Consider the following 17,035-nt stretch of genomic DNA (forward strand, 5'->3'; position numbering starts at 1 on the left):
CCGGAGGGCCCTCTCCCCGTTTTCCTTCCTCAGGGGGTCCTTACTCGGGGGTGCCTCCCTGGGGTTCCCTCCTCGATGGGGGTTCCTCCTCGGGTGGTCCCTCCAGAGGGGTCTCGTCCCTGGGGGTCCCCTCCCTCGGGATCCCTCCCTGAGGGTCCCTCCTCAAGTGGTCCCTCCAGGGACGTCTCCTCTCTGGGGGTCCCTGCTCGGGGTGTCCCGTCCCTGAGTTCCCTCCTCAGGGGGTCCTTACTCGGGGGTCCCTCCCTGAGGGTCCCTCCTCGATGGGGTTCCCTCCTCAGGTGTTCCCTCCCGGGGCATCCCCTCCCTGGGGGTCCCTCCCGGATGGTCCCCTCCCTGTGTTCCTTCTTCAGGGGGTCTTTCCTCGGGGATCCCTCCCTGGGGGTGTCTCCTCGATGGGGGTCCCTCCTCAGGTGGTCCTGTGGCTTTCTCCAATGGCAACTCTTTGCCTTTAGCTCCCACAAACGGTTCAACTGGAGCTCAGAGCAACTTTCATCCCTACAGCCACCACCGGCACAAGATTTTGATTATCTGAAGAGCTGAGTTTTGTAGGGCTTTACGTTTTTTTCGCAACATGGAGAATTCTGGGTTTCCCAGGAAATGCCAGCAGAAAAAAAAAATAGTACAATTCATGGATTATTTCAATTTTAGGGAGAATTTGGACTGTAGAGGTCAGAAGAGTCCTCTCTGCCTTCCAGCACTATTTCCCTGATGATACCATTGCTACCACGGTGTGGCCAGCTGGAGAACCACACTCCTTCAACACCCCCCAAGTCCTTCTTTATTGTTTTATGCTTTTTAAATAATTGAAGAAATGCTTTTTAAATAATTAAAGAAAGAAGAAAATTTAGGACAGTCCCCACAAGTAACTGAGTGCCATCAGTCAGAGTGGACTGTGCTGCAGTAGACCCCTGCCCCAGCTCTGCGGACACACCTTTCTCCTCACAGGGATGAGCCCTGCATCCTTCCATGCCATGCACCCAGCTCTATGCCAAACCTCCTGGAGCAACTCTGGATGCTTCTTCTGGACAGAGGAAGGCAAGAGTGTTGGTTTTCCTCTCCCTGGTCCAGAGGCTCTCCCAGGCTCTGGACATGTTGCCATGGGGGGTGTGTCAAGTTTTGCAAGGAGGCTGCTGTTCCAAAAATGAATGACTGAGCCAAACAGCCCACAGGAATGTGTCATGCATGGGGATGGAAAGGAGAAGAAATTCCCTCCCAGCTGCAGTACAAGGTTGCATCCTTCCCTTGGCAGCTGGGATGTGAGGGCCAGACACATGCAGCTGGTACAAGGGCCAGAGCAAAGCCCTGTTGCTGCCTCAGTGAGAAAACAGGGCAACCAGGCTGGGCTGCAAGGGCCAGCCAACGTTTTCTGCCTGATGCCAGCATCTTCTTAGCACCTTATTTCCCCCTCATCCCTGCATAAATCTAGGTGAACTCACTGACTTTCTCCTCCATGCAGCCACCTCATCTCTACACTCTCCCATCCTGCGTTACAGGAATCCTATAATTATTTATGCAGAGCTGAGTAGGAGGCACAGAGCTTCAGCCTCGGGAGCAGTTCCTGTGTCAGACACTGAGGCCAAGTTCACGGTTCCCAAGCAGAAAGTGGGTTTCAACAGTCAGAGCTGGATTTAAACCACTGGTTTGGTGTGAGAGCCACCAGTGCCAGCCAGCCTGAGTCAAGCCAAGCAGGCGGATGGAGAGGAAAGGAGGCAGAAATCTTCAACTGTGTAAAAGTGACTATTAAGAGGAGAGGAATGACAGGTTCTTTGTGTTCATGGAAGATAGTGTAGAACTGAGGGGCTTCAACTCCAGCAAAAAGGGTGTCAGACGTTAGGAAAAATGTCCCTACAAGAGTCGTGCAGCAGCAGCACGACAGTTCTTCCAAGAAGGTCATGAAGTCTCCATTGATGGTGACTTATAAAAGTAGGATTCACACCCAAGGGTGAGAGCTGAGCAGGCTGCCTTGGGAAAGCTCTCAAGGTTCACGCAGCCCTACTTTTATGGCTGGGATTTGAGACTTGTCCTAGATTTGCAAAATAAAAGTTTGAACCTGAAACTGGCCACCAAAAGCCTGGCTTCTGCATCCTTTCTCCTGCTGGGACACAGAGGGTTGTGGTTAGGGTTCCCCTCCGTTGACTGCAGTCACATCTGTGCTGTACCTGGAAACTTCGATCAGGTTCTCATCAGGATCTCGGAAGTAGATGGATGTTATTGGACCTACAGCACCAGTTCTGGCCACGGGACCTTCTTCAGTCATCACCCCACAGGCCTGGGAAGAGATATAAGGGCAGGGTTTAATGCTTAAGGCAGTCTTATCAGGGTGATGTGCACTCTTCCCCTCCCTCCCCCCCAGTCCTGAAAACACGAGCTGTTGGATGAGACAATTGTGACATTCCCCAAGATGCAGACCCTGAAAGTGTCACTTGGGAGGCTCTGGCTTTGTGCCTCCTGGGGTCACTCTGCCCTATGCACACTCTACACCTTCCTCACCTTCAGATGATCCAGCAGCTGGTCCAGGGGCACCTGTGTGATAAGGCAGATATCTGCAGACCCGGGTACCGGCCACCGAGCCTTAGGTTCAAACTCCTTCCCAGCTTCATGCAGGTTAAACTTCTGGTTGCCAAAACGTAAAGCTTTGCGATTTCCCTGTCCCCAAAGAAAAGAATCAAAGTGCAATGAGACTTCCTGGGCTGGGAGCCTTCAGCATCCACTCACCTGTGTAGTCCCAAAAGTCCTGGGGACCTGGCTGTAGTTCTGCTAACTCTGGGCTCTTGCTGTGGCAACCCAAGACAAGGCTCCCATGACATCCCTGGAAATGTGGAGTGACCCAAGAAAGTCCTACAACCACATGCAGCTACTTCCAAACCATAATGATATATGTTTTTAGTTTTGGGCACTCTCCATCCTGCCTGTGTGGCAGTCACACAAATAATGAACAGGTCGACACTGCAGTGGGAACAAAAATGAGGCAGTGGGAAGAGGGTGAGGAAGGAGGTTATGGCATGTCTTTTCTTTGCAGGCTCTCAAGGGGGTTTCTGCAGGGTCATATGGCAGCTGAGTCCTGAGACCTATGGATGCTGACCTGCCATCTGTGCCCATCTGAAGAACAAAGTGAGGCTCACTGTAGCCTTGGGACGTGAGCGTCATCGCTTTTAAGAGACTTGAAGGTGCAGGAGAGAAGGACGTGAGCTTGAAAGTTAAAAAGGTGCAATGTGTACATCCAAAATAGGCCAAGAGACCTGAAGCTTGGGCAGGACATGAGTTGGGGAACTTCTGAAAATGCTAACCATCTTTTCCTCTCTTTGCCAATGGAAATACGAAAAGCAGAGCCTGTCAGACATCTTTAGAGGATGTGTGGGTGTGAGGGTTCTCCTCCTTTGGGCCTACACATTTTTTCAAAGAGCCTTCTTTTTTTTTATTTTTTTGGTCACTTTGACTCCTTCTACAGCACAATTTGGACTTCCCTCTGACTCAGCTTCACTCTGTTGAAACTCAGAGCTTGATGGGCTGCAGCTTGTGCTGGTCCTCCCATCCCCACTCCAAGGAGATGACCCAGAGACCCCGTCAGAGATCCACAAGGACCAGCCACTGGCCCAGAACTACAGTCCAGCTCCACTAGACCTGAAATGAGCCTGTCCCCCATGTTACCTTGAGCCTGTCCCCCATGTTACCTTGAAAGTCACCACCTCCATGCCCAGGACTTTGGAATAAAAGGCCACAGTGTCCTCAATGCTCTTCACAGTCAACACAAGGTGGTCCAGGCGCTGGATGAAACATGGGGGTGGATTCATACAGTCGTCCTTCCAGGACATCTCAGGGCTGGGAGCTAGCATGCAAAACCACAGAAGATGAAGGTTAGGAGCATCCAGCTGCTCAGAGAAATTGTCCAGGCAAGCTGTGAACCGAACTGTGAAGGGAGATCAAACAGGTTTTCTTTTGGCCTGCAGGTGGCACAAGTACAGAAGCAATAAATTCTCCTCCCTGCAAGGGCCTCAGACCCCCGCTTTGCTCTGGTGGGACCTGAGCGTGTCAGAGCCCCTGCCTGGGGCCAGATCTGGAGGACCTGCTGGGTGAACTCGCTGAGGGCTGATGTCACCAAGATGCTGAGCTCCCAATGCCCAAAGACCTGTGTGCACCAAGGATGGACCATGTGTCTGATCCTTCCCTCCAACTCCCTCTGGTGTCTTCCCAGCCTTCTTCATGTCCAGGTGTGGACACTCATCCAGGTGGAGCAAAGACAGAGAGTGAAGACAAGCTGGGCCCTGGCAGCACAGTAGGAAATGTCTCTGGGGCAAGAATTTTCCTGGGAGAAGAGGACACCAGGGCTGAAGCAGCTGCTTGGTGTGCCCAAGGAAAGGCGCTGTGTTATTATCTTGCCGGAAGGGGGCAGAATCCCTTCTGGTGCCTATATAATGTAGCTGTAAAATATGGACATGAGATAGGGACTGTGGCCCTGACCAGCGCCAAGAGGATGGGAACTTGCCACCAACATGGCTGCACTGTGGGACTCAGACCAAGGGCCAAAAGGCTGGGGGCTCTGGGACTGTGACGTGGTGGCTTGGCAGGGGACAATCAGTTTTAGGAAAATTAAGACTGCTGTAAACATTTCTGTGACCTACTTGTGATGTCTCTGCTTCACTTCAGCCCCATCCACACCAGAGCAGGATTCCTGATGATCCCACTGTGATGACTCCCGTGACCCTCTGATGGTCCTGATCACCAACACACAGTTAAAGCTCAGGCTGCTTAACTCAGTGGCAGCAGATCTTCCTGCTCTTCTCCAGAGCCTGGGAGCACCTTTGCACCAAACTGTGAGAAGGAAATGGATTTGGCCCTGGTGGCCCAAATGATATTTTTGGGAGGCTGTGAAATTTTCCTTTAATTTTGGGTTTTGGTTGATTTCACCTTCAGAAAACCCAGCTGTGGAAACTAGGAGGGCTGTCACAAGCCCCTCAATGATAAATGGAGTCGAGTTTCCTTCAAATCAGTAACAGCTCTCTACTTAGCTACCTTTACTTCTCGCTCTTAAAAAGCCCCAAATCCTGATACAAATGACAACTCGCTCTTCTGAGCCCCTCAACAGTTTCTCCACTGACACCCCTGTGCAAGGCACTCCTGCTGCCTCTCGGGGGGGGTGGGGGGGGGGGACCAAAACCAAAACAAACTGATGGAAAATAAACAATAAACCCTCTCAACACTAATGTAGCACAAAGTGGCACAGATCAGGAAAACAACCAAGCCCTTTTTGCCTTGTTATTTGCCCTCAAACTGCTGGACGTCATCAGCAGGCAGAGGGTGAGGGTGACGCCAGAGGTCCAAGGAGACGCAGCATGAGCGTACGGGGGACTCGGTAGCCTGGGTTTGCAGCGGTTTTTGGTTTTCACTCTTATGTTGGGTTCATACCCTCTGGCATTGCCCTTCTGCAGCGGAGTGCATGGGAAATGGCTGGCAAGAGGAGATCTCAAAGCCCCGCTGACACAGGAGCAAGGTCAGCATAAAACCTGGACTGTGCCCAGTGATCGCACCAGCTACGGAGGGGAAGCCATCAACAGAGGCAGCGGAAAATCACTGCTCCTCCTTGTTGCAGACGGCGTTTGGTGTGTAACAACCTCTGAGCAAGCTGGGCTCAGTCCCTCTGCAAAGTCCTTCCCACCCAGGAAGTTTTCCTGGGGGCTCCCAAGTGGGAGGACCTTCACGTCACAGCCTGCAGCTCCCACCTCCTGCCTCGCAAACCTCGCCGGTACAACCCTCCTCTCCCACATGAGCCCCTCAGCAAACAACTGCAAGGAAATCGGGTGGCAAAAACAGGCTGAGTACCTGCGAGAAAGGATGAACAGCCGGGCAAGACGGTGCCGGATGGTTCCCTTATGGCCGTCCTCTTCCTGGTGCCCGGAGCCGAGCTGTGCGAGCAGCAACGTCACAGGAGCACGGGGTGGGGGGGAAAGTAACGAGATTAGAAACAGGAGCTCTGAGCACTGCTCCCAGCAGAGGTGTACCTTGACCCGAAGGACCTGAAAGTCCAACTACACAGAGTTGCTTGAAAAATCCCGGAAAAAGAGCCTGGATATTTCAGGCGCCTATCGTAGAGTCATAGAATCGTTATGACTGGTAAAGACCTTTAAGATCATCAAGTCCAACCGTTATCTAACTCTACCAGGCGCACTTCTAAACCATGTCCCTGAGCACCACATCTAGACGGCTTTTAAATACATCCAAGGATGGCAATTCAACCACTTCTCTGGCAGCCTCTTCCAGTCTTTGATAGCCCTTTCAGTGTAGAAGTTTCTCCTAATGTCTAACCTAAACCTCCCCTGGAACAACTTGATGCCATTTCGTCTTCTATTGGTTGTAACCTGTGAGAAGACACCAAAGCACACCTCTCTACCCCCTCCTTTCAGGTAGTTGTAGAGAGCAATAAGGTCTCCCCTCAGCCTCCTTTTCTCCAGGCTGAACACCCCAAAGTCCCTCAGCTTCTCCTCAAAAGACTTATTCTGCAGACCCCTCACCAGCTCCACTCCTGCGGGCTCTGCAGAAGTCTTGTCCTGGCTGACCCAGAGTGGGACAAGCAGGACGGAGAGCTGCTCGGCTCGCGCTGCAACCTCACTTGCAGGAGGCTGTTGACACTTCTTCCCTCTGTCAGCCTCTGATTTTCACAAGACATGCAGGAGCTGACTGTCTTGGCGATTTCTGCTGTCCTGTCCACGCCAGATGAGGAGGTTCAATAGCTATACAATGGGGCTGGCAGGCAGAGGGACAAGCGGCAGGTGGACTTCCCAAACCTCATTTTCTTGGGAAAAATCCTAATCTCTTCTTTACTAAAACTCCCAAAGTTGTTCCCACAGGTGCTAGTAACAGGACCATTGATACCTGACAGGGCTTTGAGGGCACTAATTGGCCTTAATAGCCTTGACCAGCCTCACCTGGGGCTTCCACCCACATCCATGGGCCCTGGAGCATATTTAAGCCCTTCTCGGGGCCTTCACTCCATGCATGAGTTTTGATGCAGGGAGGCTGGTCTCCAGCCTAGCCCCAGGTGTGCCTCCATGTGATTGATGACCCTGCTGGTCTGGACTTCAGCTCCTAGATGGGTATCCTGGTCCTTGCCCCCACGTCGCTATAGACCTAATTGTTATTTTGTCTGAACCAAGAGTTCAAGTTCTTCAGAATTTTAGAGAGAAGGTCATGATGGACTGTGTGCTGTCCCTCTGATTATCATCAAAAGATACGGAGGCCATAGTTTCAACAACAAAAGTATATTAGCAAGTTGTGATGTTGCTATAGGATGCTTCATAAGAAAACGGCATCAGAACTCCCTGAGAGACCAGTCTGAATCTCTAGAACTGTACCATTTGTTCCCTGCCAGTTTACACGCAAGTAAATCCTTTCTTAGCTAAAAGCAATAAAACTTTTAACGTTAATAACCCTGAACTTTCATCTGTCCCTACTGAAGAGCTGGTAGACCAATGGTGCGTGTTCTGATACCTCTATATAGTAAGACTATGCACATCCAGGTGTCTCAGTGTGTTGTAAACCTGTTGTTTTAGCACAATTTCACTGTGAAACCTGAGAGTGGATAAAAAGGAGACAATTCCTGGAGAAAAGATGCCTTTCTCTAGTCAGCTGCACTGGGAAGTGGTCTGCTGAAGAGGTACAGCATCAGCACTTGCTTTGGAAGAAATTTGAGGTTTGGGAGGGTTTTTTTTACCAGCTACATAATGGTTTCTTGGAACAGGAAAGCTGGGGCTTGGGTCTGAGAACTTCACCTCCCCAAGGGAGATCTAGCCTAAGACCGACGAGTCAGAGACACTTTGGCATGAAGTTCAGGATGGGACCCCCATGTATCAAACTTAAGCTTGGGAAGAGTTTTGAGTTTAGCTCCTGAAAGGTGTAGCTGCAGACAAGGGTTCCTGAGCTGCTCCCGACAGACATCCAGAGAGGGTTGCCTCTACACGTTGGACAGCGTGATGGAGTTGAAGTAGGTCAGCAAGTCCTCCATGGTGAAGTCCATGGCAATCCCTGACCCCGCGTAACAGCGTTGGATCAGATCCTCAAACTCTTGGTACTGACGTATGAGCTCCTGCTCCATAGCGTGCCACACCACCTAGGGAAAAACAGACCATCAGCTCCCTCCATCAGCCTGCGACAGCTATACATGCTTTGCAGTCCTGAACCCTGCAAAACATCACAGCGTTACACCCGCATCACACCCCAGTTACCGGCAAAAGATTTTCCTCTGGAGAGAGATACTTGTGGATTTTCCTGTAGAGGGACTCAAGGGCTCTTTTTACTTCCTTGCCAGGGTATTTTTCAATGACCTTCCTCAGCTCTTGCTTGCTGTAGGCCAGCTGAAAGCTGACCTCTTCTTCTTTCACCCCTTGAGCCACACGGGCTTTCACCCCTTCAAAGAAGTGCTGGAAAGGCAAGGAAACATTCACTGATGAGCTGCCCTAAGGTGGAACTCCTGCGTCAGGGCTGAACCTGACCGCTTTCCTCAGTTCCCTTCCCACGTCTAATTCAGTGGAAATGAAGGATTGGAGATTGCCTATCCTCCAGGAAAGCAGGGCATGGGGAATTTCATCAGTTCTCTTGCCTCCCTGCTCGGCAAGCAGCATCTCTAAGGGTTGCAGTACCCTGGAGCAATGGAACTGATGGAAAAACCACTCATGTTCCTTGGTGCTTCATACAGCTTTGCTCACTGCAGAGGGTTTGGAGCCAGAGGTGGGGTTGGGGGATCCCAGAATCTGCAGATGTGTGAAGCAAAACTCAAGTTTTCTCAGTTCTTCCAGGATGTTGTATGAAAGCAGAAAAGGCTGTTCTGTAGGAAGGAGTTTCAAAAGGACATGTCCCACCCCAAGCACGGCTGTTGCTTGAGAGCCCAGGGTTATGCCAACCTCAAGAGATACAAACCTCAGCTAGCTTTCACAAAACTACCAGGATCAGTGTAGCCCCACAAAGAGCTCAACGCAGACAGATATTTTTCAGTTGTGGCTTTCCCATCATTGGATGCTTCTAAGATTCAGCTGGACAGGGTACTGGGCCATCTTGCCCGGACTGTGCTTTTGCCAAGAAAGGTTGGACCAGATGATCCTTGAGGTCCCCTCCAACCTGGGATTCTATGAAATATTTTTTTTCTGCATGAGCTTTTCAGACTCCGAATCTGTCAGGCTGGAACGGACCTCAGGAGGTCTCTAGTTCAACTTTCTGCTCAAAGCAGGTTCAACACCGAATTCAAACAAGGGTATCTGGGGTGTTTCTCAAGATCAGTCTTGAAAACCTTCAAAGATAGAGACTGTGCAACCTCTCTGGACAGAATGTTTCGATGCTTTATTATCCTTATGGTAATTTTTTCCTTCTATCCAGCTGGAACCTTCCTTTTTACGTTTTCTGACTGTTGTCTCTCATCACCCTGCTGTGCACCTCAGTAATCTTCTAGGGAAGGTGGCTACTAGGTAACCCTGAAATTGTTTCTTCTCCGGGCTGATGAAGTCTAGCTCTTTCAGCCTCCTCTCACCATGTTGGTGGCCCTCCACTAGCCTTGCTCCAGTTTAGCGACACCTCTTGTCACAGGTGGATTGTGACATACATCTCTATCTATCTTCCGCAGCTGGACATGGTATTCCACAGCTAGTCTAATGAAGGCTGAAAAGGGGGGAATAATCACTTCAACCTACCATCTACCCTCCTTTTCATACAGCCCAATAATCTGCTGTCTTGGGTATATCCACTGCCATTTTGCTGTGGAGAAATACCCTAAATCCTAAGGATTTTCAGAGGGAAAGAGGTTCCTAAATGTATAAGCTGTTTCCAAAACCAGAATGGGCTCCTACGTTACTTAGGCCCCTTTGCAACTTCTCTTGATGTTCGTGAATTGTGCTCAAACCTGAAGAGCTGTGTGGTCTGCTAGAGAAGGCCCCATCAGGACTCTGGAAATCCCTGAGCAGGATGCAATCCAAGTACCTTCTCATGTTACTCACTTTGCTTTGTTGCGAGCAACAAAATTATACTTTCCCTCACAGAGGAAAGGTTTGAAGCCATTAACGTAGCGGGGCCGCAGGTAGCACGAGACACCCAGCTGATCTTCCAGTCAAACCTACAAGACGTTTGACAGCAAAGACGGGAAACAAATTGAAAGTAACAGGCTCTATAAATAATTCAAGCTGATCTCAGTCTGCGAGACATTTTAGGCCGGTGAGAAGAGAGAAGGAGCTGAGCGAGGAGGGGTCTCAGGAGCAGCCGTCGTCCCTGGGAGGAAGGGGGATGCCTGTTTGAGTTAGCAAAGCCTGATGCTCTCAGCTCATTTAACAAAGCAGCCGCTCGGGAAGCGTGAAGCTGGGTTAGACTTATTAGTCCAGGCAGCCGTGAGAAAAGAAACCAGCATCTGCCAGAAGCAGGCACGCAACCTGGAGCGAGGGTCTCAAGGGGTCCTCACGCCGCTGGACGGAGGCTGAGTTGCAGAGCTGGTACCAGCATCTGATGCTGCTGAGCCCTGTTCTCGCTGGGGCTGTGCTGCACGGTGAAACCCAGCAGCAAGCGGTCGGAGAAGGTGTGAGAACATTGGGGATGTGACAACACACTAACATAATCCCACGCTGGGTTTGGGGAGGGGTGATGTGAACACCAGTTAATTCATAATTTTGTGAAGTGCAGTTGTTTTTTGAGACCCAGGCAAGGCTCAGTTTATCTTGTACTCACGTTGAGCTTCTCCAGTGGCTGGCCCAGGTACTTGATGACGTATTTCTCCATGTGCTCGCTATACCTTTGCTTGGCTTCTCTCTCCTTGCCCTCCAGGCAGTGGATCTTCTTTTGGCACAGGAAGCAGTGAATGTGGTGGAAATTTTCCATCATGACCATATCTGTGTTCACCTTCAGGTTCGCTGAGGGCAGACTATTGACTTAAAAGAAAGAAACAAATCAGCTACGGAGAGAATACCCTGCAGGATGGGTCAGGAGGGACATGAGGTGCAGACGGACGCTGTCAGGCTTTGGTCACCAGTGGGGAGATTAACCCAGAGGTGAGCATCATCACAGGTCGTTCAGCTCTTCAACAACCTTGCCTTGCAGAGCTTTGGGGTCATGACATTTAATAATGGTTTACCCAAAAGGGTGCAGAGACATCCAAGTCCAGCCCTGTCCAAATCCAGGTGCCAGAGCAGCACGTCAGCGTGGCACACGCTCAGCCTGCCTCAGCTCGGCCACTCGCCAGCTGGTCTGGAGATGGCGAGAGCGTGAACAGCTCATTGCGCATACAGAACAGAGGGGGACCTTCTCACTCATGCCACGAAACATGCCATTAGGCTGTCTCATTTGAGGCATCTGACTTCTTCCAGTACCGGAGGGAGTAATTATCCATAGCACAAATACTGATCCTTGTTCATTATCTTGATTTGCTACCTCACCTGCTTCGCTGTAAGCGTTGCTGGAGCCCGGAGGGGGCTGTGTTCATGGATTTATGAGCTGCTCTTCAGTGGGCCACCCCAGGCTCGTCTGCAGGTGGGAGCTGTTTCTCTACACCACCTCACTATCTGTGGTTTGGGGGCTTGGAGCTGTTACTTCTGCAGCCCCTCAGGTCCTCTCCAGGCTGTGAAGTGGGGTATCTCCAGTGACAAACAGCTGTGGGCACCAGCTGGGACAACACAGGGATCTACTGCCAAGATACCTGCCTTGCTCTCCCAACCCCTCTCTCCCTACCAACACACCGCGGTGGTTCGGGGGGAGTTGCTCTATGGCTGCCGCTGCTCCCAAGACCTCTGCACTTGTAAGAAGACAAGCCTGATCTGTAGCGAGGAGCTACTCCCTCCAAGGTGGGAAAGGAGAGGTTGACATGAGATTCAATACTAAGCACACATGTCTCGGCCCTGTCGCAACCGGGGCCATCGCGATACGGCCGATACCGTGCACCCAGCACACCACACTCTCTGAATTTGTCTGATGCTCCCAGGTTCTTGCTCAGTGAAGGCAGTTCCAGCCCCAGGCAGTGCCCGGGAGGTGGGTAGCCTGCACATGTCCCGCTCTGGTGGCATTACTGATTGCTATGAACTCCCGGGGCTGCAGGTCTACGTTTGCCTGACCGACGCATCCAGCCGCCAGCCTTTGTACTCACTGTTGCTGAAGACGCTGCCGGCCAGCCTGAGATGTGCCTTGTCCAGCTCCCCTCTCCGCCGAGCTGTCCTGAACACCTCCTCCGAGAAGTCCACAAACTCCTCAAAGCGGCTCACGGAAGGCAGGATCCCACCTTTCATCTTGCTGGGCATCTTCGCCTCCTCAATCTCTTTGCACAAAGTCCCCTGGCAACAACACACATGACACAGCGCTCTCAGATCTGACGTGGCCCCGGCCTCATTTTATGGTGTGCTAAGGTGCAGGCCAAAAACCAAGCAATGTAATTAGTGGTGTGTACTACTTTCTTCATGTGGAATACCTTCTTTGGGAAGATTTGTGAGCTTTCTTGTTTGAGGCTGGACGTGCAGCTGTGGTAGCTGCTCTCCTGGGGTTGGCGTACCTGGTGTCCCAGGCTGTGCGGTTCTTCACTCAGACACAGTGCCGCAATCTCCCCACGCAGACACCCGCAGCTCCCAGGGCAGGGGTGTTCACCACTGCCACTTCTTGCCCTTCTCAGGCTGGTTTACGAGCAGACTTGCTGCTCCAGGTCTTGGCACTAGCAGTTTGATGTCAATATGTGGCTTTCCTCAACCTCAGGGGACTCCAGGCTAGGTTCTTGGACCAATTCTAATGGGCTCTTGACCCCCCTACACTCCCCTACCTGCTGCTTGGTCCTGGACCGTGTCCTGCCGTGCCAGCAGGAGAACAGGAGAGCTTGGCTCCAACCATCTGACATGCTGCTGTCATTCCCACAGCCTCCCAGTACTCTTTATGGGGGAAACCCCTTTGGTTTGACCATCCTGGTAAAAGCAGGCACAGATGGCACTCAGGTGTATTGTCTCCCACCTCCCTCATACAGACCCAATTGGTGATACAATGAGGGTTTAGTCCTCCCAAAACCAAAGAGCCAGACCACCGCCTGATATAAACCAGCACTGCCTTCAGTGAAGATCATGTTAGAAGTTTAGAAGATTTTGGAAGAGGTCAAACATCACTCAGGTCTACTTGGGCTTACTTCTACTGACACTCACAATGCACTTGTTGAAGCTGCTCTTGGCCAGGAGCAGCATGTTGCCCAGGACAGTGTTGAGGAAGGACGAGGGGAGAGCTGAGGAAGAGCCCCACATCTCAAAGACGGAGTCGTTCAAGGTAACCAGGACCTGCAAACAGCCGAACGAGTGGACCTTATTGCAGACATCTAGAAATCCTCTCAGCTCCGGTTCCAGGCACCTGAAGATCTCACTCAGCAGCCGGGTTGTAGGTTCTTCTGATCTTAAAAAAAAAAAAAAAAAAGAAAAGAAAAAAAGTAAGCAATGAAATGGGGAGGGGCACTGGCCCCGTGGCCAGCTGCAGATGCACGGGCAAAGCGGCAGAAAGAATCAAAGCCTTCTGTATCGCAGCGGAGCCTGTTTATGCTTGGGTCATCCTTCTACTCTTCACCATCTCTGCTTGTGGGAGGGCATTGGAATGTCCTGTTTTTCCACCCAAACAAAACATTCCAGTGTTTTTGTGCTGACGTTTTTCGGTAAGATTTCTGTTCCACAGTACATTTTCACTTTATGAAATTGCTAATAAGGAAATAAAGCCGATCAAAACATAGGGTTTTCCATGAAACGTAAACCTCACTTTCTGATCCACCCTGAAGCAGAGCCACTGTGCTGGGGACAGGCAGAACCAATAGGCCCTGCTCGGCCTCTCTGCTTGCCCAGTTATGGTGCCTCCTGGTTTGTTGCTATCCAGGGTGCAAACCTGAGACCACCTAGTAGATACGAGGATGGTCAAGAGTGAAAAAATATCCCTCCATCAGTTCCTTGGGCAGTTCCTGTAGGGCATTCCAGACCATGCCCAGCTGTATCTCATCACCCACGTACTGGCTCCGAGCCTTGGTGCAAGGAGAATCCTCTGGAGATGCCATGCTCTCTCCTCCCTTGGTGGCAGACACCTGAAAGAAAGAATAGGATGGAAATTATGATTTGTCTGCTCGCCCCCCAGAGAGGAAAACTTGAGATCTGGGTTTCATTTCTGCTGCCTCATGTTGGAGTCCTGTGTTTAATGCTTAGAGATCCCGTGATTTTGCTGGAGCTATCAATTAAGTTCAATCCATCTCTCTGTCATCAGGAGGCCTTGAGCTTCCCCACTACTGACACCGCTGACAGTTGCCAGAGGACAAGAGCGCAGGAGAGCTCAGGTATCTGAGAGAGGTGAGCAGCCACTCCGCTGTGCCTACTGAAGCTTGTATCAAGCTGGAGGGAGGACTGGCTAATGGGACTGGAGAGGACATAGTCCTCATACTTACCTCCAGCACCTGCAGGTCTGCAGCATCCTGGCCTAGCTGGAAGAATTTCTCAATGAACTGCTGCTCCGCGGTGCAAAAGGGTTGCAGCTCTCTCAGCACCTGCTCCAACATCTGCTTAGAAACCATTGGGCACGTTAGAAAACCCTTTTAGCACACACTGAGGACACAGGAGTAGATGTCCACGTCCACCTGAAGTGACATCTAAGCCAGGTCAGCAGTACAGGACATCTCTGCTTCTCCTCCAGGTACACAGCACTGGAGAAAGGACCACAAGATGGGTTGCAGCACTGGCACAGCCCCTATGGGACACGTGAACCCTTTGGAAAACCCCAGCTCCTCACCTTGATGATGTTGCCTTTGTTCGGTGTGTCCTCCTGGCCTTCTCTGCTCCCGGGGAGACTCCATCGAGACTGCTGCCTGCTCCCCATCGCCACCGGCTTCTCTAAGCTATCCTGAAGACCTGCACGGTACGTTGGTAGGTGGTTAGCCACCTCCGTCCCTCTTGGCCTCACCACCTCCTTTGGTCATTTTAACAGATTTAAAGGGCTCTTTTAATGTCTGATCTTATGTGTGAATTGGCCTTTTCCTGTTGGTTTCAGATATATGGGGGGATGCACGTTTTGCTCTCGTTTTTTTTATCTGCCTTCTCATCTGTTTCTCTCTCTTTTTCATTACCCTTTTTTATTTCACTGTCTGTGATGCTTAACCCTTTGCTCTTTAGTGCTTAATACCAACTCTTGAGGACTGGGAAGTGAAAAATAACCAGGTGATAAGAGTATAAATAGGCAGAAATGCCTGCAAGAGTTTCAGGAAAAAAATGTTTGATGCTTAGTTTTGATGGTAAGTTGCCATGAAACAATACCCAGGCAGGAGGGGAGGGATGGCTTTTTTCAAAAACTAGGCTGTTAAAATGATAAACGTTCACCTGGAAATTAATATACTTTTCAAACATTGCCAGCTTTTACCACAGTGTTTTCACTGGGTGATTGGCTTAGGTGGAAAAGATGAAAAATTTCTTTGAAATGTGCATTAAAAAAAAATACCATTACACTCACTGAAAGAAATCAGGGGGGAAACATCCACGCTATTTTCTAATTAATTCCAAAAATTGGTATCGTTCCACTAACCCCAGATGTCCCGAGTGAGTCAGACCAGCTCTCCATTTCTCGTAACATCCGAAATGTTCTTATTTGAGCCACTACCTGCAGGGCTGTTACCTTTGGAAAGGCTTTGTCAGATGTCCTACGCACTGAGCAGGGATGAGAGATGACAGACAGCCCTGTTCGCGACCTCAGCCGTGCTAAAACCATGGAGAAAATTAATAACCTGCTTCACAATATTTTTCCCACCCTTATGCAACGGGTAATGATAATTTCATTTGTTGGGAAGTGGCAAAACCAGGAAAAAAAATAATAAAATCTCACCACAGCAAACAGGAAAGGATTTTATGAGCCTGTAAATTTTAGTGTGGGAAAGGGAATGGGAGAATGAGGAGAAAAGACTTAATTATTGGCTCACAATTAATTATAAACAGCTTGGGGTTTGCCTTCTAAACTCTCCCATAATACTGAAACATGGTAATAAATCATCAGGTGGTATATTTAGAAGCGATCAACATAAATAACCCTTTATGAGGGCAGGGAACCAACCCTAAAAATTCACTGCCGCGGTAATCAGTAGAAAGAAAGAGGCACGGAGAGCTAGAGCGAGCCTGGGACATTTTAAAGCAGGGATGAGGGATGTTATCAGGCAAGTGTCCTTGCAGCCTGGGCTTTCATCCGCGCGGCGGCTCCCCCCAAGGAGCAGCTGAGCAGGTGAAACGTCGGGGGAGACCTTGGATGAGGTTCCTGCAGAACTCCATCAAAGCCAAACCTTCCCTGCAAAACAGCTCGAGACCAACCCATTTTGCAGAAAATGTTTCAGCGGGAGTCTCCGAAGGTCCCCAGGAGCTGGGAGAAGCCATGCTCGCTTTCAGTGCCCGCCGCTGCCGAGCTCCTTCAGCAGAAGGAGCATTGCATTGCCAGGGCGCTGATGACTCTGCTCAGCCAAGAAGAGGTCAATGCCTCTGGAGGGAGGTGATGCTCTCCCTCCTGCTTTGTCCCCAGGTTCTCCAGGGGCAGGCAGGTGAATCTCAGTTGGTGGCACCCCAAGCCCCAGGGGTGGTGCCTTTCTGCAGCTGGCAGAAGCTCCATGGATACAATTTTCTACAAATTCCCACTATTACTAATCGCACTCTACAGTGATGTGGTCAGTGGCTGTAGTTCTAACGTGCTGCTCACCTTAATGATGGGCTGAGCATCCCCAACCAAGCCTGGGGCTTCCTACCTGTCCCACACCGCTTCTCACCCCAGGGACCAAAGCACGGTGCCGGCACACCTTGGCACCGGCAAAGCTCATCTCATCTCGTCCCGGCCACGGAAGCAACACCAGCAACAGGTCGGTGATTTATAAGAGCGCAGTAACAGGCTCGTAGCCATCAAGGTGTCCTTCTATCGTGGCAACGGCTTTCACAGACACTGCATTTTCTCCTGGGATTTCAATTGCTCCCGTTTTACGGGACTCACATAGGCGTTAAAGATAGACAAAGTACATTTACCAACAGGCGATCAGGCAGACTGG

At 50.7% G+C, this 17,035-nt stretch overlaps 2 protein-coding genes across 2 annotated transcripts in view; both read right to left on the bottom strand.

Annotated features, from left to right (window-relative positions):
- Nucleotides 1-2,137: 2,137 nt before the first annotated feature.
- GLOD5 (glyoxalase domain containing 5) lies at nucleotides 2,138-3,854 on the bottom strand (the record flags this gene model as incomplete). The annotated part of the gene is made up of 3 exons (XM_082488156.1): nucleotides 2,138-2,290; nucleotides 2,512-2,667; nucleotides 3,693-3,854. 3 exons carry the CDS (start codon nucleotides 3,852-3,854, stop codon nucleotides 2,138-2,140), a joined length of 471 nt encoding a protein of 156 aa, XP_082344282.1.
- Nucleotides 3,855-7,966: 4,112 nt separating this feature from the next.
- LOC309675997 (exocyst complex component 1-like) overlaps nucleotides 7,967-17,035 on the bottom strand; it is a gene marked incomplete at both ends in the record, with an annotated part of 29,986 nt that continues 20,917 nt past the window's right edge. The window contains 8 exons of the mRNA XM_082488439.1: nucleotides 7,967-8,122; nucleotides 8,238-8,432; nucleotides 10,714-10,913; nucleotides 12,122-12,305; nucleotides 13,152-13,392; nucleotides 13,992-14,062; nucleotides 14,417-14,530; nucleotides 14,758-14,876. Of these exons, the coding sequence (XP_082344565.1) occupies nucleotides 7,967-8,122; nucleotides 8,238-8,432; nucleotides 10,714-10,913; nucleotides 12,122-12,305; nucleotides 13,152-13,392; nucleotides 13,992-14,062; nucleotides 14,417-14,530; nucleotides 14,758-14,876 (1,280 nt within the window). The remainder of the gene's footprint in view (nucleotides 8,123-8,237; nucleotides 8,433-10,713; nucleotides 10,914-12,121; nucleotides 12,306-13,151; nucleotides 13,393-13,991; nucleotides 14,063-14,416; nucleotides 14,531-14,757; nucleotides 14,877-17,035) is intronic.

This window comes from Vanellus vanellus (assembly GCF_965231255.1).
Source record: "Vanellus vanellus genome assembly, chromosome: 10".
In the NCBI taxonomy this organism is placed as follows: domain Eukaryota; kingdom Metazoa; phylum Chordata; class Aves; order Charadriiformes; family Charadriidae; genus Vanellus; species Vanellus vanellus.